Below are 23,819 nucleotides of genomic sequence, written 5' to 3'. Positions count from 1 at the left end.
GTGTGTGGGGAAGTGACATTGTCCTTACAAAAGCAGACTATAACACCACTAATAAGAAAAGCCTATCAATATTACTTTGGTTGTAAAATTGGAGACCAAGATAAATCTTGGGCACCCCACATTGTGTGTAACACTTGTGCCAGCAGTCTAGAAATTGGATTAATGGGAAGGAGCGCTCAATGCCTTTTGCAGTGCCCATGATTTAGAGAGAGCCAAGCGACCACATCAGAGACTATTATTTTTGTACGGTTTCTTCCGTCAAGAAGGGAATTTCCACGAAGAAGAAGCGGGCCTTGATCTATCCTAACATTCCTTCTGCAATGCGCTCTGTTCCACATGGAGAAGGACTACTTGTTCCTGACCCACCTAAAGAATACGATCTTTTTTCTGATGATGATCAAGAAGTTGAAGCTCCTGAATCAAGTACTTCAAAAGACCCTACGTTTGTTGTAGAAGAACCTCCATGTGAACCACATAGACTTACTCAAGAGGAACTAAGTAATCTAATCAGAAACTTGGACTCTCGAAAAGCAAAGCCGAAATTTTAGCGTCAAGCTTAAAGCAATGGAATTTATTGCAGGAAAAAGTAAATATTTCAGTGTATCGGAATAGGGAGAAGATGTTCACTTTTTTTTTTTACTATGGAAGATACACTTGTGGCATTACAGATGTAAATGGTCTCATGAGGGCACTTAAAATTAATTACGAACCTACGGAGTGGAGGCTCTTTATAGATTCGTCCAAGGTGAGTTTAAAGGCAGTGCTTTTACATATTGGATATGAACTTCCTTCAATTCCTGTAGGTTACGCAGTTCATGTGAAGGAATCTTATGAAAACTTGAAACGTTTACTTCAAGCCATTAAATATTACGATTTTCAGTGGCTCATTTGTGGTGACCTTAAAGTAATAGCACTGTTGCTAGGTATGCAGTTAGGGTATACAAAGTATTGTTGCTTTATATGTGAATGGGACAGTAGAGATGTAATTGGATACCAGAGAAACTCTTCAGCCGGGAGTGAAAAATGTGCAGCATGAACCACTGGTAGATCGTAACCGAATTTTGCTTCCCCCTCTACATATTAAATTAGGTCTTATGAAAAGTTTTGTTAAGAGCATGAACCAAGAGAATGAGGCCTATAAGTACCTAAGAGGACAATTCCCTCGAGTAAGTGATGCCAAAGTTAAAGAGGGTGTTTTCATAGGGCCACAGATTAGGCAACTATTCAAAGAGCACAAGTTCGACGAAATTCTCCAAGGTGCGGAGAAAGCTGCGTGGGAAAGCTTGAAGAGTGTTTGTTCACAGTTCTTGGGAAGACACCGAGCAACAAATTACAAACAACTGGTAGCAAAGTTGTTATTGTGCTACGAAAATCTTGGTTGCAATATGTCTCTGAAACTCCACTTTCTTCATTCACATCTAGACTTCTTTCCCGAAGATTGTGGAGCAGTAAGTGACGAACATGGTGAGCGTTTCCATCAAGATATTGCAGCCATGGAGAAGGGATATGAGGGAAAAATGAAAATGAAATGAAATTTTGAGTTTTACGTCCCACGGTTATGCCGGTTAGGCTAAAGGAGACGGTGATAATGAATAATGAATGATATGGTGGAATGAAGAAAGTGGGAGGAAACGGGAGAACCCCGAGAAAACCCACGCACACGGTGTTTGTCCACCACAAAGTTCACTTGGCGGGAGCAGAGAGATATGAGGGAAAGTGGAGTTCTAACATATTGGCCAACTACTGTTGGACTATTGCAAGGGATGCTCCAGATGTAACCTACAAAAGGTAAGCCAAGCGAAGACGTTCAAAAAAAAAAAAAAATAAACATAATCCTGTACAAGGGATCACTTGAAACTTTTGTCTACATTGCAGTGTAGTTCTTGCACAAAAAGGTATTTGTACATATTTTTCATGTTTTGATGTTAATACTGATTTCTATTACGGAATTGTTAATGTTTAACTTGACCACGGTTACTTTATTTTCTGTATCTCTGTGAAACTGGTATTTGCGCAATTTTGAAAAAGGAAGTACAAGGGTATAGAAAGCTATAGGTTAGGGTACTTCTTAACTCCCAGCTTATCACATCACAGTGAAATAGATAAAAAAAAAAGGTGAAATATAGGTTTTCACAAGGATTTTGCTTAAATGTTCTATAAATATTAATACATTTGTATATATACAGCTACTGTTGTACAAGGTCGTTTTTTTTCACAACCTGAGCTAAGAAAATTCTTCTATTATCATTTCCTTTCATATTATGCTTAAATGAATGTAAAAATCGCAATTTCAAAGAATTTACATACTTTCGATCAAAATTTGTTGAACAGTGTAATTATTGACATTCGTTAAACGATAATTAGAATAAAGGCAAACGTTGAAGAAGTGTGCCCGTGAAAAATGTTACAAAATGAAACTTCGAAAATTTATCGGGCCCGGGCCGGGCCGGGCCTACGTACATTCGGGCTGGATTGGGCGCGGCCCGAAAAATTCGGCCCGTGCAGGTCTCTAGTTTGAGTTTTCCATTTAAAATGATTAAACTCATACTTCAGGATTTTTAGATGTTTGATCTAGATGGAACAAAAGGCGTGATGGTGGTTCATTAACATGCCCATGTGAGGTTGTCGAAGTCCGTGCGAGATTTCGAGTTGAAAATAATTTTATGTGAAAAGTACAGAAGGATGAATGCTAAATACAGGATTATTATAAATTATTCATTGGGTCTGAAAAAATTGGAACACATACAATAACGAATGACACATGAAAATATACAGAAGCTATCAAAGTTTCAAAAATATTCGATGTGGCTTCTCTTGGGCGCACGACACAGATAAGGAGTCTATATGCAGTAATTTAGTTCACTTCACATGCGCTCCAGTATACCCCTACTAATGGTCGTAAATCAAGCTATAATGCAATTCTGGAGCTTCCCCAAAATTGTTAGTAGTAGAGACATAATTGTCTTTCACATGTTCGCAGAAAAGCACAAACTGTTATTTCGGGAGAACTAGGAGGCCATTAGAGAAACACTAAGTTACGTTCACCACATCTCCCAATCTAACGGGATGGAATAAAACACTTGGAAGTCCTGTACTTTTATTATTACACAGCCAACTAGTGACCTTAAAGTGTCGGAACCATCTCAGAATGCTTTAGGGATCTGGCGGTTGAGTTGCGAACTGTCTACGAAATGCACGCTGTACGAAAACAACAGAAAGACATTTCTCATATTCCAAAACAGAGAATGCTTTCTGCCGCATGGACGCCGCTTTGGAAACTAGGATTGTACTGCCATCTACCTTCTGTTTGTAGTACTGTGCAAGAGTGCGATTGTTTGTACTATGAAGAAATTTTCGCCGTAATTTACTAATTTTAGATCGTATACGCGAACTCTAAATGTACCGCTGTAATTTTAAAAATATTTTTACTAATATAAAGGAGGTAAAATAAAGTAATTTCGTGCTGTTTTTCGCAAAGTGAAAAAAGATTTTAAAATTTGAGCTATATAGCAATAATTGGTGTTTTTGGCTACTTTTTAAAAATGTTAAAACCTTTGCGCGAACTGAAGATAAAGCATACGATTTTCAAAAACAATTTTTACTTTATAATTCGATGTTCGAAAGTTCACTTTTTCCAACCGACCGTAGTGTAGAAAGATTTATGTTTTTGACACTGAGAAGTGACAATGCCTTATGTCCAAGGAGTGTTAAGTTAATATTTACGTAATTAAGACGTAATTGCTCAGCTCTTGTATAAATAGGCCTAATATTTCTAAACTTAATTCTCATCCAGTCCTTTCACTTCCAATTTCTGGTTTTTCATATAGATTTCCGAATCACAGGTCAAGAAGTACTTGTTCAACTAGTTTAGCCCGTAAGTACTCGAGCCCTTTTTTGTGACAGTAGTATTACTTTTTTACAATAAAAAAATATATTTTTTAAATAATTAAGACAATGTAGCATATCTCTAGACATGTTTTTAAAAGTATTTGCTGCAATTAGATTTTTTGTACTTCTTTTGAGACCTTTTTTATATTTTTTCATCAGGACTTGTGGCTAGCAACACATAGCTTACCTGTTTGGGAGTCTGTGATCACCCCGCGCGAGTAATTAAGGGTTAGGGCTTCACTTCGTACAAATACTAGAACCTGCTTTTGGGAAAACTTTCAGAGCGGAAAACATTAAATGAAATACTCACTCTACATCCTTGTATTAGAATATAAGGTTAATGTCTTTTATCAAGGACTTATTTTTTAAGTTTCATAGTTCTTTGAGGATAGGTCAGCCGACGAGACAAACATTCAATCGAATCTCGAGGAGGTGTCGTGAAAGTGATGTCTTTTCTCGGAAGGTGTTAGTATGGAAGGAGTTTTGTCTCGTCTCTCCTCATGAAAGTTTGTCTCATCCCATGGAAATATTTATTTGGGAATAACCACGATCACCAACCCCTGATGATCCGTTGGTCCAAGAAATTGGATTTAATCTGAAACTCATTGTGGTGGCAGTTTCAAGCAACAAGTCAATCTTTACATAAAATTCATAGCAGATTCTAATATTTTTTCTTACATTCAGCATAAAATCTAACCTTTTTTCCATATCCCAAGAAACATTCCCGAAAGAGATTGAAAGTTTAGTAATCACTCAAAGAATTATGGAACTTGGAAATAAACCTTTAAGAAATATTTCTTGCTTATATTTAATATATATATATATATATATATATATATTGTTCAGACTTTTTTTTGTATAGTTTCAGGTTCCAGTAACGAATCAAATGCTCGTAAAATTATAAACGTGGAGTTGAAATTTTCCTAAATATGTCACAAGTAACGATCTGCTGGACCGAATAATGTCAGTAGCAAGGAATTAGAAGATTTTTCAATCGGCCATTAAGAATTCCAACAAAATATAATGGAACCGACAACGACGGAAGAAGCAGAGTCATTCCAACAAAATATAATGGAACCGACAACGACGGAAGAAGCAGAGCCAGAAACAATGTCCGAAGAATTAATCACAGTGGAAGAGAATGAACCAACAACTCCTAAGACCAGAAAAACTTCAAAGAATTGTACCAACATGCTCTGCAGAACCATTTGGGAATTTCGTAACAGTCTTATAGTTATTTGTGTTCCCTTGTTGCTTCTTCCACTGCCTTTAACATTCGATTCCAGAACGGTAAGTTAGCCCAGGATGTTATCATAAACATGTTTACTATAAGAGCATTTAGAATAATGAACAGTCTATCCACCAGCTGAATGTCAAACATATGTGACTCAGCATTTAGGAGTAGCAAAGAAGAAATTGGTAACATCATTGGTTTTTGCGAAATGCAGAGTACTTTGTAGATGAATTAACGTTACCTAAACCTATACCTTCTTCACTCTGTGCTTCTTAATTTCAGAACTTTCTTATATGTAACTCTATTCTGAAATCATTGATGAGGTAACGTAAGCACTTTACGCTCTCACTAAATTATAGAGAAATAATTTTTGTTGGAAATCTTCGTAGAGGCATACGCAATGCGTTTAACTATCTTCCATCGGAAATGGAATCTGGGAGCAAATGCACGTATGCTAGCAGGCCACTAAATCAGCGGGAAACCTGGAAATTAACGTTCGTTAGCTTCGTGTTCAACTGAATTTTCTACGCTATCTAAGGGTCAATACTTGCTTAGTACAGGCTGTTTCCAACAAATTATTTCTGCTAACAGACCTCTGAACAATTTATTGTTGCTAATAGATTGCCTTTATCAAGCAGGCTATTTCCAACCAATTCTTTCGGCTACCAGATTGCTTTTAACTAATTATTTTTGCTGATAGATTTTCGAACCAATTATTTTAACTACCAGGTTATTTTCAACTAATTATTTCTGCTACCAGGTTGTTTTCAACTAATTATTTCTGCTACCAGGTTGTTTTCAACCTGTTATTCCTGCTATCAGAATGTCTCCAAAATTTTTCTTTCTCCTAATAGATTTTTCAATTTCTCTTTAAGCTAACAGGTTTTTTTTAAACCAATTTTAGCGTTACTTTCTTGCACAATATACCTTTCCAACCACTTCTAAAATGTGACTTACTTTCAATAGTATTATTTCCTTCTATAACCCTAGAGAATGGACAACGTAAGAGAGTATAGGACAGAATTGAATTATTAACAAGTGATAGGATATTTGTCCTAGTGTTATAGTCTGGTTGGTAGTATTCCAGCACAACGCGTGACAAACGTCGCTACGTTAAGTATCTCCCTTGTTTTTCAGTTAATTTTCATTCTACTCAAATTGTAACCAAGCAATTTTCTCCCTTGATGGGAGCTTAGGAATAAGAATCTCAGCAAAGAACATGAACGTCAAAAGGCCGGGTGAAATTATAAAATAACGAAATCCTCATTAAAATATTCCTTTTCTTACTAAATTTTAACCCTCAACTTGAAACATCACAGAGCAGCATAGTAATAATTACTTTTCGAGTTGATTCTCCTTGTTCACTTCATGTACAAGCTTGTACTGCAATAGTTAATTAATATAAGTTTCTGCATGAAGTGAACAAGGAAAACCATCTCGTATTACTTAACTCGTAGGAAATTAACTTGAACGAGGGGGAATCCGAAAATAAGTTTCCCCTCTCGTTTTCCCCAGAAAAGCGAACAGCAACGGGAGGGAAGGGGGGGACAAGACAGAGGTTGTACGCGCAATACACCCAGATATAAATGGGTATGGTTCACCCGCGATCCTGCAAATGGCGCCGTCACAGCGCCTGCGTAAAGCGGAGAGTCTCAGTCTAAGTTGGTAGCTATGGAGGTTTGACGTCGTGATCAAAGGAGGAAAAGTGAGTGGGTTGTCCACAATGAATGGGCACGTGGTTTCTCGGGAGCAGCAATCCATAACCGCCTCGTAGAAGTGTATGGGCCTGATGTGATGTCGAAACAAATGGTGCGGAGATGGTGTCGCCAATTCAGTGAAGGGTGGCAACAAGTGCTGGATACACCGAGGCCTGGAAAGACGGGCACAGCCACTACAGACGAAAATGTCAGGATGGTGGATGACATAACCCAATGGCTTCCATCTGTTTCCGGCTTTAAAGAAAACTCCCAGCGGTAGGCACTTTGGAAGCAATGCAGAAGTCACAGAAGCTTCTTTCATATGCAGAGCCCTGAATTTTTCCTGGAAGGGTTTTTGAAGCTTATATACCGTACGACAACTGTCTCAATGTACATGGTACTTATGTGGAAAAATGAAGGTATGTCTGATTTTTGAATGTCACATGCTATTTTCGGTCCTGTCTCTACACCTCTGTCCACAGTCGCCTGAGGAAACTTATTTTCAGGCTCCCCCTAGTATTAATTAACTTGTAGCAATAGCTAATATACAAAAGCTCATATTAATCAACTATTGTCTTCTCATAATAAAACTGTTGTTTTCAGGCTATATGGTGCGGCTACATCATTCTTATAATGATCATTTACTGGGTGACAGAGGCGTTACCTCTCAGTGCTACTTCGTTTATCCCCGTTCTCGGCTATCCGTTAGCTAATATCATGGGTAGTGGAGCAGTCTGTGGAGTGTTTGCAAACAACGCTGTTCTATTTTTCATTGCTTCTGTGGCATTATCTGTAGCTCTTCAGGAGTCTAATCTCCACAGGAGGTATGCCTTGTTCTCCCTCAAATGTTTCGCTTACGGAAAAGTAAGGTGAGATATTCTTCCCTTATTATATACATAGTTACGTTCATATGTTGAAAAAGTATTTGCCACATACTTATTACGGACTCTTAGTTTACAGTTTTACTTCCTTTCCAACCAAGATACATATGAACAGAGCCGTTCTTGTTTGTGATTAGCATCATAGTAAAGATTTGACTACCATATGATTCAAGCGTTAGTCAAGCCATTAGTACGGTAAAACACATGTCATAACGACTCAAAATAAAACCCGAAGTGCGTACATAGTTTAAATTACATTCCATGAATCTTCCCGGTAATACGGTTGCTAGACATCCATATTCAAAAGGCTTCGCCTGATGCCCGTAGGTATTTTTTGAAAATTTGTAAAATGACTGGTATATTTTACCTACAAATGATATTCATATTATCATATACTTTTATCTCGCCTTATAGGGGCACGGTGGCTCACTAGGGAAATACTAGAAGTGGTACGCGGGGATCCTGATGTGTTGTATATCGTTGGAAAGGGTACTCTGAGTACACTTCACAGGTGAAATATTTCGCTTGAATGGGCCCTGTAGGGGCCCTGGCGTCCATTTGAATTTCAGAACAAGGTACGCTCCGAAACACCAAAAAACGTGAACAAAATAGGAAGTTATGATGTAATTGTTTTGAGACGTGGTATATATAGGTTTAAAAGGTAGCTGAATACGAATCTGACATCAAATGATTACAAATCAAAATGGCGGACTCAACATGGTGAACACAAATTACAAAAAAAAAAGCTATTGTTCTGAAATTAGATATATAGAAATATTCGACGTCGCTATGTACGAATCGGATATCAAAGTGGAAAATTCGAAATAGCGGATCCAAGATGGCGGAAAAATGCAAAACACTGCTATGGAACTAAAAGCGGGTAGGTAGAGGTTTCCGTGGTCGCTGAGTACGAATTCAGTGTTAAAAATGCAAAATGCAATATGACGGATCCAATGTGGCGGACGAAAAGTGCAAAAAATATGTACAAAACGAACATATGTGATTCTTACACATATAGTAGAAAAATACTTATAGTACATAAGGGGCAGGTGACATTTTACAATAAACAGAGAACGTGTTTTGGTATACAATCGTGAAAAGATAGAGGCACAGAATGCAGGACAGGTTTTGTAGCGCACATGAAAATCTTATGATATGAACAGATTGGAATCATAGACAATATTTTTTTTTTTTTTACTACCAATTTCCTCCCCGGGGATCGGTATGTGTTATATATCGTTGAAAACCTTGTACCGAATACACTTCACATCTATAACACCTCGCTTGAATGGCGCTTGTAGGGTACGTTGCGTATTTGCAGATACTATTTGAAGATCCGAACAATGACACTGAAAAGTGCGCGTTGGAGTTTAAAACATTGTTATGCTTCCACAACTGTCTTTCCGGATTCACATTATGCCGTGTACACTTGTGAGCCATATGTATGACAAATGTTCACTCTCATGAATAGGAATGGTCAATACCGTGATTAGTCTCGGTCTAATCTCTAATTCGAGACCGAGATGTACTTTTCCAAATCGAGACGAGATCGAGACCGAGCCTAAGCTCGTCTCGATACACATAGGGCCATTTTATACTTTCGTATTTTTGTCCGTCATATTGCATTTTGCACTTTTGACATTGGATTCCAACTCCGCAACCACGTAAACCTCTACCTACCTGCTTTCAGTTCCATAGCAGTGTTTTGCATTTTGTCCGCCATGTTGAATCTGCCATTTTCATTTGTAAACATTTGATGTCAGATTCGTATTTAGCTACCTTTAAACCTATATATATACTACGTCTCAAAACAATTATATCATAGCTTCCTATTTTGTCCACATTTTCTGGTGTTTCGGAGCGTACCTTGTTCGAATCTTCAAACAGTCGCCACGCTCCCAACAGGCCCAATTGAAGCGAAATATTTCACATGTGAAGTGTAGTACAAGTAATCTTTCCCACGACATACAACACATGGAGATCCACACGTACCACTTCTAGTACTTCCGTAGTCAGTTGTAGAGCGCTTACTTCCTGTTCTTGGGGTCCCAGGTTCGATCCCCAATGAAGTAAGTTTGTGATGAACATCGTGTTCGTGGGTTTTCTCTCGGGGTACTCCCCTTTCCTCCCACTTTCTCATTTCATAAATTCTTCCATTACCATTCACTTGCCTTCATTACCATCATCGTCTCCCTTACTCTAAAAGAGCATAATCGTGGGGCGTAAAACTGAAATAATTCATTTCATTTGATTTCTACCTCGCCTGTGGGTGTTTTCGTTTGAGCCCAGATGTGTTTCTTGAACTCGACTTGACTACACTAACTACATCAGTAGACAATTGAGTATCAGAATGAGCAAAATAACGTAAATAGTAGTGTATACAGGGTGTTTCAAAACAACACCAACAACAAATGAAAATTAAAATGAAATGAAATTTTTGAGTTTTACGTCCCACGCTTATGCCGGTTAGGCTAAAGGAGACGGTGATGATGAGTAATGAATGAAATGGTGGAATGAAGAAAGTGGGAGGAAACAGGAGAACCCCGAGAAAACACACGCACACGGTGTTTGTCCACCACAAAGAAACCAACAACGTTTGGGAGGTGATTCCTGACACTAAGATAAGACAAAAAGTATAGACCAACCTGGGTGCACAAATGCTTCCTTTCGGAGTTATAGGCTGCCGAAAACATGAAAAAATGAACTTTAAAGGTCAATACTTAGCCCCACGATTATGGGACCTACCGTAGTCGGGTTCAGACTTCACTTAGGAACTAATATGTGAGCTATCCAAAAATACATGTTTCAGAATCCTAAGGTACTCACGCGACAATTTTTAGAGAGGGAGTTGGGCTATGGATATATGTAATCTGAAGTACTCACCAACTACCTCTATAAAAATTGTTGCGGAAGTACCGCAGGATGCTGAAACTTAGATATATGGATAGGGCATATACTAGTTCCTAAGTGAAGTCTTGAACCGACTGTGGTAGGTCCCATAGTTTTGGAACTATGGACCTTCAAACTTCATTTTTTCATGTTTTCCGTAGCCTATATCTCCGAAAGGAAGCATTTGTGCACCCAGGTTGGTCTATACTTTTTGTCTTATCTTGGTGTCAGGAATTATCTCCCAAACGTTGTCGGTGGTTTTGAAACACCCTGTATATATGTGAGAATTAAACTGTTTTAATTTGTACATATTATTGTAGTACGTTGTTTCTATTTATGATTTAAAAATGTTACTTTTGCTGGATAAATCTTGTTTTGATGGTTTCTTAACTTTATCATGTTTTTCGAGTCCATTTGTTTGCTTTTTCACTCATCGTAATAATCCTATCCGGAAATCAGGTAGGTACGCAGAAGGTGGGTCTTGGGAGTCCGGAACTACCCGGAACCCCGACTTTTCTGCAAATGTAGTCAAATTTTAGGGATGATTTTTAAAATGTCAATATAAGTTATCCTTATATTAAATTTGGAACCCTCCCGAAAGAAATTCCTGCATACGTGTCTGTCGGTAATGTTCTGAATACATTAATTAGATTCAGTGGCGTATTTAAGAAGGGACTTCCGGGCTTAAGCCGCCCCCGAAATTTTATTTACTATATTAAAATAAGTGAAATATCTTGCAGAATTTTTACATTTCCAGGAATAAAGTTAGCAAAGCTCCTCCGGAAACAAAATCGTAAATACGCCACTGATTTGATCAACACATTAATTATTTAATCATGAAGGGACTCTCATTAGGAATATATTCTATATATTTTTGATACATTAATATATTTGATTAATGCTTTGGATGAGTAGGCTGGTGCCTGGGACAGCATAATTGGTTTCTCTTCCCCCGCCTTATATACAGCAGAATAAATTTATTTATCTTATAGCCTTGTTCAATAAAACTGGCCATTTACCCTTCTTGGTAAAGCATTGTACTTTTACGCACTGATTTCTTTGACAGTCGTAATGGAGTCAAAAAAATTTAGATTTTCTTCGATCAGCTGAGAGCTTTATGTAGAGGTAAATGAGTGGTGCAATTCTGCCAGTTCGCACTGGTTCGTCAGAACCAATTGTTAAAATATTTCGAGTTCGCAGAATCGTTTGTTATACCCAGGTATAAACACACACACACACACACACACACACACACACACACACAATGGCCTAGCCAAGAGTGAAAGAAGGAAGTCAAACAAAGTTGAGGAAACACTTCTGTACCTTTCCCGCTCGTTTGTATTGTTGTGAAAACAGACAACTTTGAATTATTTCAAAATCAATAGGAAGACAGAAATTTGAATATGAATTCTGGGATTTTGTTCGGAATACTAAGATCTGTGAGTGTAATGAATGTGATATGTATCTAATACCTATTATCTGTGCTACCTACTTGTTTTTGAATGACTCCGATGCCGTCATTATTTCTGGGGGTATGTGTCTTCGAATCAATGTGTACGGAATAAAGTGGTCTTTTCATCGATATCTTGATCGATTGCTTGTCATGACCCATACTATCATTCCTCAAAATATGGCACTTTCCTGGTGGGACACCCTATATATACAGAGGATGGACAAAAAGGCATAAAAACACTTCATACAGGACACGTAAGATTGGTCCTCCACTGTACAACACGTGTTGCGGTTGCCGATCTTTTTTTTATTTCAATGTGTCGTGTGGACCTTTCTCTTCCGTCAGCAGTAACACGTTCACCTGTGAGTGTCGTGGTGTGAAAGTGGTGCGGTAAAATGGGCGACCTGACAGACTTCCAAAGAGGCATGATTGTTGGTGCCCGTCTGGTTAGAGCTTCAGTGACAACAGTGACGAACATTGTGGGGGTATCGAACATTGTGGGGGCACTGTGTCCAATGTCACGAGGGCATACACAATTCATGGGCAATCGACATGTGCAAAGCACAACAGTGGTTGAAAGACAATCCTGTCAGATAGAGACCGGAGGGTATTAAAACGGATTGTAGCAGCTAAAGAGAAGACCACTGCAATGAAAATTACGTCTGAACTCAATTCCGGCCTACAGAACCCGGTTTCATCGAAAACAGCGCCACGGGAACTTCATAAAATGAAAATTCATGGCAGGGTCGCTATCGCCAAATCCCTGGTCACAGCAGTAAATGCGAAGAGGCGTATCCAGTGGTGCAAGGACCACAAGGCGTGGACTCATGAGCAGTGGAAACACGTAATGTGGTCCGATGAGTCGACCTTCACCTTGTTTGCAACAACCGGTCGTGTTTACCTATGGAGAACACCGTCGCAGGCCTATGATACAGACTGTCTGCTCCCAACTATAAAGCATGGGGGTGGTTCTGTTACAGCATGGGCAGTGATATCGTGGTTTTCCGCAGGTCCCATCATAGCCGTGCATGGAATTATGAATGCTAAGGCGTATGAGGCCATTTTGGGGGACCAGGTTCTATCCATGTCCCAAATATTGTTCCCTGATGGTATCTACCAAGATGATTTGGCACCCTGTCACGCTGCAAAAACGGTGAATCTTGGTTTGGGGAGTATGACCAGGAGCTATCACACCTCCCCTGGGTCCCACAATCACCAGATCTGAACATCATTGAGCCATTGCGGTCTGAGTTAGAAAGGCGTGTTCGGTCTCATTACCCTCTACCAGCATCCCTTAAGGAACTGTAGCATGTTTTGGAGGAACAACGGTACAAAATTCCACACATCACGATTCAGGAGCTGTATACGTCCATTCCACGTCGAATCCAAGCTGTTTTGGACGCAAAAGGAGGCCCCACACCATACTAGGTATGATTTTCACACTTTTGCAAACGTTTTAGATTTTTTTGTAACCAGTTGTTAAAAAATTAGTACTACCAGGTAAAGTAATAATATTTACAGAATTATGCAAGATAGGTGACAAAGATAATATTTATAACAAGACTAGTAGAAATTTCCTGTATGGGAGTTTCTACATTATAGATTACGTTTATAATAAGTCTTTCCTTTTCAAGTGACCCGGTCTAGTTGCCCATGAGACGTGAAATTTCTCGTGTGGTTTCGAAAATGTAACTAATTGCATAATCTAACAGAAGTAATTGCTATATCTTTTAAAGGTTGCTTTTTGGCTTCATGTGTACGACGATGTTTCTCTCGATGTGGATTTCGGCTGCAGCTGTGACGTCAGTGATGATACCAATTGCTAAGTCAGTTACTCTAATTATGGAAAAGGTAACAATAAAGTTTGCTACTAATTTTACTTTTAATAAAAGATGCCAATGTTATATCGTTTTCGCACTGGTATATCGTTTCTCGTCAGACCAGTAAACTCAAGCAATGTTGGGTCTGGTTAGAGGAAAGGCACGAGGTGCGTCAGATATTCGACAACACATAGTATAAGTAACACAGTATTCTGTATGTCATTGTAACACATCTCTTTTTGTTGCAGCTAAAAATGGAAAACCGTAGGTTAACCCAGGAAAGGAAGAGGCATGCAGCCATCGTCTTCTTGGCTGCAGGACACGCCGATTCCAAGATCGCTGCCTTCCTGAACGTCGCCCGGTCATTCGTTCTCAAAGCTCCAAGAGAACTGGAGGCCGCCAGTGGTGATGTGGAAACTGTTTCCCACAGGAAACGACATTGTCAGCGCTCGGACAAGACCAGGACGCCCGAATTCATCGCGTCCGTCCAAGATGTTGTCGAAACGGACCCAGGGAAGTCCATGAGGGCAATCGCAAGAGAGAAGCAGGTTGACGAGGCCACCATTCGACGTGTGGTGTATGAAGACTTCCGTTACAAGTCGTACGTGATGCGAGAGGCCAGTTCATGTCCGCAAGAACCAAGGAGAATAGAGTGACTCGTGCCAGGCGCCTTTTGAACAAGCTGAAACATCCCGAACAGTCAGAAATGCTCTGGTTCTTCTCGGGTGAGAAAATCTTCGTCCAGACCGCAGAAATGATCGGAGGCTGTGTAAAACACTTGAGGAGGTTCCGACCGTCAGGCACACCAAGTTCCCCGCCTCCGTGATGGTTCTGGGGGTCGTGAGGAGTGAGAGCGACGTGATGCATCCACATTTCTTTAGTCAAAGTGTTAGAGTCAACGTCGTTGCTTACACCGATGTGTTGCAGATGGTGGTGCAGCCCTGGATTACTGCTATAGTACGAGGCAGGCCATATGTTTTTCAGCAGGACTCCGCTCCCGTAAATGCGCCCCATTCAACCCAAGAAGGGTCGGCCACGAATTTTCACTACCACGTCACCCCAAATATGTGACACCCCAGCTCCCCTGGTGTCAACCCCTTGGACTTCTACGTCTGGGGCGTGGTTGAGAGGGCCTCCAATAAGCATTCACACAACACCGTTGCGGCTATCAGGGCAGCCATTGTGGATACCATGACAAACATTCCCAGGACCCACCTCAATCATACCTGCCAACGGTTTCAACACCGTTTAGAGGCTGTTATTGCGGTAGATGGCGGTTTCATAGAATGATATCCTGTATTGGGTCTGTGTACATAATGCTCAATGGTCATTAAATGCTCTAGCTTCCGTCTCTGCTCCTTTTTCCGCGGATGTTATTTTGTTCTCAAATAGCTGCCGCACCCTATAGGTAACCATGTTCACCAGGTAGTATTGGCATTGCGGCGCCCACCCAGCGCCGTGAGGACAATTGAGGAGCTACTTGCAAGCAAGACTGCATATCACCCCAAAAGCAAGGGTGCCAATCGGCTGGTAGTCCTAGCCCCTACTAAAAAGTTTATTTGTTTATTTTAAAGATGTGATAAATTTAGACTTCTTGTATTAAGCAAGTGAAAATTTTATGAGATCTGGCTCATAATTTTGAAGCATTAACTTTTAGCAACGTTAGGCTAAAAATGTAATTTGATGACTGCTGTTTTTAGCTTTTCGTTGTTTTAGATAGATAGAGAGCTTGACAATCTTTTACATCGTTGACAAGGAATTATTTCTGCTTAATTGACTTTTTTGTACACTACGTTTTATGTTAGTACTCCTCTTCTTACCGTACAGTTATTATTAGTATTAGTATTATTCTATCGTAATTCTATAAAAATTCAAAAAATATATAAATAATAGCTTAATCTATTTTTGACACAAAAAACTGGGGGGCGTGGACCCTCGGCAAAGGGTTAGATCCGCCACTGGATAAAGGTAAAGTTGTAGTAGTCAAATGGCTGGACAATTCAGCAGTCAAGACTGCATCAAATATTCATGAAGTATTCTGCACGGCTAAAAGCAACTGTTAATCTCGTTTACCACATAAACTGGTCAAGGTGAGAGAGCCAAAAATAGATAGAGACTGTAACAAAAGAAGAACCTAAATTTATGAGTGGAACCGACTGAATGAACTCAAATATTGGAGTCCTATAAAATTGGTATCCGTGGGAAAAAGTATTGTTGGCTAATATTTGCATATTTTATATATCTGAATTTACGGAAGAACTCCAGTCGTTCGAGTAGGAGTATTGAGTAATGGTTAGATAGGAGTTAGATTAATAAAACAATTAGATATAATTTAATAGGGCCTAACTGTAGTTAAAACAATTGTGTTTTTTTAATTAAATATAACTATTATTTAAAAAGTAGTTTACAGGATAACAAAACAACATGATACGTAATCAAATGCAGTTGAGTTCGTTCCTCTAGCCGCTGCCTTAACTTAGATTTTGGACAAAATGTTATTGTGGTCACACTGTAATTTCTATGGATGGCAACACTGAAAATTCTTCAGGTTCATATTCTGTTGTAGAATAATATTATCTATGATTGTGATATGTTGCATTTCATAATCTCCTTTTACTTTTGAAAAACAAGCAAAAGAAAAATGGTACATTTTGTATTATTTTTAGTAAGTCAAACTTTAAAGCGTAATATGACAGAACTGACTTTCAAACACGGAACGTACGAAAGACTATTTGTTTAGTCCATTACAATTAATTTGTTAATGTCGCTTGTAATATTGTATTTCTTATAATAATCTTTCTTTATAGGTTGAGGAAGAAACGACAAGAGTTCATGTAGGAGATAGAGAAAACGATGAGAAGGAAGATAAGTCATCCGAAGATGAATATGATATTGAGTATGTTTATGATTAAACAAACCTATTATTTATAGATTAACCAAGCTGTAATTTATAGGAGATATGTAGCAATATACTAGACAATGTATGCCCTTGTGGACGTCTTAAAATATTTTAAACTTAGCATTCCATAACTATGCCATTTATCTACAGGAGATGTATAGTTAAAAAATAAGTAAGAAATAAATAGAGAAGCTCTCGGACTAACAACCAGGTAAATTCGAAGTTGTCCGACGTTTCAAGAACTGAACATATTGTTCTCAACTTCAAGTTATATTATGAGAAGTTCAAGTCATTATCTTTTTACCATCTCATAAAAGATGGAAGGATATATTAGCTTCTGCTATTTCATCCAGTGGTAAGCTTTGATAAATGTATGTGGAAAATTGGTAGAAGTGATGATAAACGCAACAACTGGTCGAAACAAGTCTTAACAAGTAGGCTTCTGTTCTTGGGTCTTCTACTGTGTGTGATGCCGAAGTGGAGTGAAGCCGATGTATAAGATCTTCCATCAGGTAGATGGTCCTGTACGTGGTCCTATACCAGGCCGGTGTAGAATCTTCTTGAGTCCTTGTTTTAAGCTTCTGATCTTGATATCTTCTTCCCGTTGTGAATATCCGTGGAGAGCGCCAAAGAAGGAAGCTTATGGTATTGAGTTCAAAAACATTGGTTGTGTGTTGATGTTATTCGATGAGTATGTTGTTGTTCACTGTTTGAGTATGTTAAGAGAGATGATTTTATGTAATGTGAGAGGAGTTAACTGTCGTGTTCTTCTGTTGCAATGAGAATAGATTTTTGTGAGTGATGTAAATATTACCATGTGTGGTCGTAAGAATGTTTAGTTGTTTTCGGAATATTTGTCGAGTGGCTTTGGAAATGGCCTCGTGAAGTTTTTTTTTGTTTTTTTTTTGTTTGTTTGTTTGTTTCGGGGGTTCGGTAACTATTGCAAGTATAGAAGCTACCCATTTCATGATGGAATTTGTGGCCTGTTCTATTGCTTCATTGATTTTGTCTTGAAGATCTAAACTTTGAGTGGTCGGGATTTGGTTCTGCTGCTTCTTCGTCTTCTTGGATTGCGGGAATCTGGTTGTGAGCCTTGCAAGGGCCGGTTTCTGGAAGTGCTGGGAATTCAGTTGTATTTAGAATGTTTGGGATGATCTGTCTACTTTCTGTGAAATGAGGCCGCTTGGGGCAGAGAGAACCAAACTCCTTATATAAGTGCTGGCAAAGGAAAAGGTGAAATGTGATTGGTCGATACAGACGCCCAATCATCCTCAATCTATGGTATGGTTCTGGTTTGTGATTGTCTAAGTTTGTACTCAGGTCTTGATTGGTTGTTTTGTTTTCGTTGATGTACCAATTAATGTAACTCATGTTTGGCTGAGCTGTAAGCCGCGTCTCAAGATTGTTGTCTTCCTCCAGTATACAGAGGTTGTTCAGCCTACGTTTGGCCGATTTCGTTCGTTCCCCCTTCCGGGCAGAATAGACTCAGCTGACCTGGCTCGTGGCGTCCTGCAGTGTTGTGCAGTGGCTTCCTGGATACGGAGTTGTTTTTCCGCTCGGACGACAATAACGCACAAAACAACCATTGTTGTGAGTGTTGTGTTAAATTTGTTTCCAAGTGTGTGGGTTTCCGCTCTCTGACCAAAATGCCGCCCAAACTAAGCCGGTTTTGGAAAGGCTATGTTGCGGCTCTTTATGACGTCCACTTTAGTGTTTCTGTCATTAGAAAACAGTGCAAGAAGAATGGTTGCAATATCAGTTTAAGTGGAATAAAAAATGTTATTAAAAAGTACAAGGGCAACGAAGCTCCACCATTTGGATCATCAACGACGTTACCTAGGAAACGGGAGTGCAGCAAGGACACCTCCACCATGGAGAGGAAACTTCGCAAAATGACAATGCAAGAAAATCCGCCAACACAAAGGTGTATGGCTAATCGTCTTGACGTGACTTTGGGGACTGTGAGCCGGAAGTTACACCATGAAGCTGGAAAAAGTCCTGAAAGCTCGAGGCCATCTTCTCACGGATGCCCACCAAAAGGAACGAAAGTGTAACGTGCGGAAGCTGTACGAACGGCATCTGGCAAAACAAAGGTGGATGTATGTCGTAACGCTCGATGAAGCATGGATTTATCTTTCCGACTGCGGCAAACCGAGAGCCATCATGTACCGAGAGAAAGGCGCCAAGAACTTCAGAAGGTGGGTCCGTGTCTGTAAAGAATCCTTCCCAAAAGGATTCATGGTCGTTACTGGCTACTGTTACCGAGGTAAATTGAAGATTCGTAGGGTGGCGAAGAACTGCAAAATAAATTCGCAGTATTTTCAGGAGCAGATCATGCGGCCGATCTACGAGCATGAGATTAAAACAATGTACTGAAATGACGCCAATCTGGTGTGCATTACTGATAAGGCCTCATCATATACCTCACGATCGTCCCTCGCATTCTACAGGAAGATGGAGGAGGCAAGTGGTATACAGGTGATACCTTTCAATGAGGTACCTGTTAAATCTCCAGATGCAAGTCCTATGGACTATTGTTGATTTGGATTGCTGAAGCGGGCTTGGGAAAACAGCGTGTGACAACTGTGGAATGACTTTGGAAAGCTGTGCAAAGGGAATGGGAAAAGATCCCCCTCCCAGTTCTTCAGAGAAGCTTATTACAGTGGAAATTACGCTGTCGGGCTATTGTTAGGAACCAAGGGAAACATACCGAGCACTTACGGACCTCACGCCATGGATTCTTCTAAATTTTTAGGTAAGTCGAAATTGGCCAAATGTAGACTGAACAACCTCTGTAGCTATGATTTTCTTGACTTTTCTCTCTCAGTAGCCTGAACAATTTGCTAGCAAAGTGGTTTCTGAAAAGGAGATGTTATATCCTTCAATTATATTACATTCTGCCTTCCCGGTTTTTCTACTTGACGTTATTTAATATAATGAGACTGTTCTTTGCGGTGAATTTCAAATCTGTTCAGTCTCTCCAATATTGGATTTACCACATTCGCATAGAATGCGATATACTTTCTGTGTTCTAAGGCCTAAATCATCTTTCACTGCACGTAGCAGACGCCTGAGTTTGGCAGCATGTTTATGAATATTTCCTATCCCGTGGTTTGTTAAAATTTCACTTACCTTTCCTGTCAGATGCCCCAGTGTATGGTAGACAGGCTTCGTTTTCTGGTGATCTGCGAAAATGTAGCCTGGTAATGGCCGTTTTAAGACTCCATATATCTGCATTGTCATTGAAAAGTAAATTGGTTTGTAAATGTTGGAGTCCGGTTTTTAGGCTATGTTCGTCTGATATCGCTAGGGCTCTGTGCAAGGGCGCCGATCCTGGGGGGCCGAGGGGTCCCTGCCCCCCTCCAAAGCTCATGTGGGCCACCCCATATATTTTTATGAATGTGTATTTTTATATGTATTTGTCATTGCTATATGTATTGTTATGTGTATTTCCATATGTATTTTTATTGTTATGTATTGTTGTATGTATTTTTTATGAATATCCAATATTTGGTATAATTTGAATTTGTCTTAAATCCTGATATATGCCTTTTTAGACCCTTGTCTGCAACCACACATATCTGAATGGGCCCCCGCAAAGTTACAGAGAAATAGGCACCCTTGGCTCTGTGCACCAATGTGTCAATTACTGTTATCGGTTGAGACTTGCGATGAAAACTATGGTCCACACACATGGGTTTTCTATACACACTGTACCCTAGGCTGCCGTCAGATTTTCTTCTAGTCAGAATATCCAAGTATGGAAGGTGCAGCCAATTCCTTTTTTAATATTAAACTTGATGTTAGGATGGCTTGTATTGAGAAAGTCTAGAACGTTTGTAAAAACTGCTGTCCGCATAGCCACGCAACGAAGGTGTCAGAGGTCGATCTCAGAGGTCTTGATTCTAGAATATGATGTTCAAAATTCACCATAAACAGATGGGAAACATCAGACGAAAGAGGTGATTCTATGGCAACTTGCAACTTGATCAGTTTTTGCATCGTATTGACCATTATAGAGAAAAATGTGAAGATGGTGATGATCGGAGGGGCAGGTAAGCCAATTCATTCGCGTTTCAAGATCTCACTCATGTGCACTGTTCGATGCGGTCATGCATTATCATCCATAAACATTACGTTTGAAAAAATGCAACTTGAAAAAGGAGAACAATTTTACTATAACGTTGACCGATGAATGTACCACGTTCAAAAATTGGAAGGTCGGCATAGCCATGCAAAATTATGCCTTTCTAAAGAAGAACATCAGTCAACTCAGTCAGTAGATCATGTTACAACAATGTTCTAGGTCATTGCTTGCTCCCGTTTCTCGCCAGATGAGCGTACATCTAGAATAACTACTCAAACTGAATCTGCTCGCGTCGGAGAAGAGAACACGGCCCTAGTTCTCCTTGGTCTAGTCCTGATGTTCTTGACACCACCATAAACGGTGCCAAGAGAATACAACGTAATGGAAGTCGAAAAAATAAACCTCCACAAGTAGTCAAGGTGTCACTATCAAGCGTGAGTTTTGGCGCCTTTCAGTCATGTGAAATGTATTTACAATTGGACCCGCTGTTCGACATCAGTCACTTCTTGCCCGTTTCACAATGTAGCAGTTGTCTGCTGCTGTAATTGACTGTAGTCGCCCACCACTTCTCCTTCGCACAGCATTGTCTGTGGTTCGGAATGCTCCTCATGCGCCTGAAACATTACTTTAGGCATACAAAACTTCTGGGTGGCACTGATCACACTTCGCCCTTCTAGTTTCCCGACAGTTCTTTCCGGTCGGAAGTCACTCCAATATTGTCTCCAATATCAAGTTGATGTGAGTAACAAAACCATAATGGACTTTAGCAGCTTTCTGGCTGATACACACTGTCTCTTCCATTTCATTCAATTGATTCATGTGAGGGAAGTAGACCCATTGGCGCTGCGGTCACGCTGACATCACGATACGCAACGTGTTGGACCCTGTGAACGTATGGGGGACTCCTGGCAACTTGCTGCCAAGCTTTCATTGATTTCCATTAACTTCACAATATTTTAATTTTATTTTATTTATGTTGCCCTCAAGTTTTGCACACCAATCTATTTGGTCTAGGAATTAATTCGTGCGGGTGGACAAGAGATGGCGCAACGAACGGAGCGTCCCACAGTTCCGTGTATCCACACATGTGTTGCAAACCCCTGTCATCGCGTATCGTTCGTAGTATAGGGCAGTGGATTAAAGCGTCAACAACACCAGTTTGTAGTTAAGTGAACATGGCGCAATTTGTGCCTAATAAAGTGTTTTTGCGGGGTGTCCTGCTGCATTACTTTAACATGCAGAAAAGTGCGACTGAAAGTCATCGTATTTTGGTGGAAGTGTATGGTGACCATGCTCTAGCTGAGCGAACGTGTCAGAAGTGGTTTGCACGGTTTAGAAGTGGTGATTTCGGCTTGGCAGACCAAGAGCGAGCTGGACAGCCAAAAAAATTTCAAGACGAAGAATTGACAGCATTGCTCGAGCAGGATTCGTGTCAAACGCAGGAACATCTTGCAGCAGCATTAGGCGTTGATCAAACAACAGTCTCCAAACGCTTGAAAGCCATGGGAATGATTCAAAAGATGTCACATTGGGTTCCACATGAATTGAAAGACAGAGACGTTGAAAGACGAAAAACCATTTGCGAATTGCTGCTTCAACGACAGAGCAGAAAGGGGTTTCTGCATCGAATTATTACGGGTGATGAGAAGTGGATCCATTACGAGAACCCTAAACGAAAAAAGGCCTGGGTGAAACCAGGTGAACCAGGTCCATCACAACCAAAACGAGATATTCACTGTGCAAAGGTTATGCTGTGCATATGGTGGGATATGAAAGGTGTGGTGTACTATGAGCTGCTGCAACCGGGTGAAACTATGAATGGAGAACGTTATCGACGACAATTAATGCGTTTGAAGCAAGCTCTGGCCAGAACACGACCAGAATGGGAGAACAGACATGATAAACTTATTGTTCAACATGATAACGCTCGCCCACATGTCGCAAAACCGGTCAAAACCTATTTAGAAAATGTCGGATGGGAAGTTTTACCCCACCCGCCGTATTCACCAGACGTTGCTCCTTCGGACTACTACTTGTTCGATTGCATGAACAACGATTTGATTGGACAGCGGTTTACTTCTTCAGAAGATATCGAAACATGGGTCTCTGACTGGATCGCTTCCAAGGATGAGGACTTCTTTCGCCACGGAATCCGTACATTGCCTGACAGATGGGCGAAAGTGGTGGCTAGCGATGGACAATATTTTTCTTAAGGTATTTATGTATTTTGTGTTTGTACTACAGCTTCAATGTGTGCGTACCAACCGCACGAATTAATTCCCAGACCAAATATACTATTGGTTATTTTACCTTCTAAGTAACAAAACTCATGTTCCTTTTCCACCAGATTATCTTACGTTGATCATTTTTCATGTTTTTTTTTCTACCTCACTTTAAAACTTCTGTTTTCCTCTTGATCGTCGTATCAAATTTGCTTCTATGCATCTCCTACACTTAATTTTAGAACTGCTTCTATTTAAAAACATAAGCAGTTATAAACGGTATTGTATATCTTTTTTAGTTTTACGTCGCAAAATTATACCGGCTAAGCTAAAGATGATGAGAAATGAATGCAATGGTCGAATGAATAAAGTGGAAGAAAACAGGAGAACCCCCAGAAAACCCACGCAAACGGTGTTTGTTCATCACAAAGTCCACTTGGCGCGAGCCGGGATCGAACCAGGGACCCCACGCACCAGAGGTGAACGTTCTACCACTAAGCCAGCGCGGCCTTATTGTATAAATAGTTTAAATCATTAAATCATGTAATTATGTATGAGATGGATTTAAGTTTGGGCGTTCATTATTCTTAATGTAATCCATTTGGGAAAGGAAATCAATCCGTGTTCTCAGCCTAAAGGACATAAGCTTGGGATGTTAAGAGTCTTCATCCCGGCGAAATTAAAATACCGCTAATTTTACAGTAATTATGTGATATCTTCAAATAGATAAAAGATAATTGAAATATGGA

At 39.9% G+C, this 23,819-nt stretch overlaps 1 protein-coding gene and 1 pseudogene across 3 annotated transcripts in view; both read left to right on the top strand.

Annotated features, from left to right (window-relative positions):
* Positions 1-23,819, top strand: part of LOC145692723 (Na(+)/citrate cotransporter-like) — a 69,641-nt gene that overhangs the window by 4,426 nt on the left and 41,396 nt on the right. For all 3 annotated transcript variants that reach the window (XM_081768146.1, XM_081768147.1, XM_081768144.1), the window contains exons 2-5: positions 4,751-5,178; positions 7,423-7,688; positions 13,779-13,893; positions 16,670-16,758. In XM_081768146.1, coding sequence (XP_081624272.1) covers positions 4,912-5,178; positions 7,423-7,688; positions 13,779-13,893; positions 16,670-16,758 — 737 coding nt within the window. In that variant the 5' untranslated portion in view covers positions 4,751-4,911. The remainder of the gene's footprint in view (positions 1-4,750; positions 5,179-7,422; positions 7,689-13,778; positions 13,894-16,669; positions 16,759-23,819) is intronic.
* LOC145691495 (uncharacterized) lies at positions 13,927-14,688 on the top strand (annotated as a pseudogene).

This window comes from Thermobia domestica, chromosome 8, assembly GCF_964235325.1.
Source record: "Thermobia domestica chromosome 8, izTheDome1.hap1.1, whole genome shotgun sequence".
NCBI lineage: Eukaryota > Metazoa > Arthropoda > Insecta > Zygentoma > Lepismatidae > Thermobia > Thermobia domestica.
The sequence above is the reverse complement of the archived record's forward strand: the minus strand, read 5'-3'. Positions and strand labels throughout refer to the sequence as shown.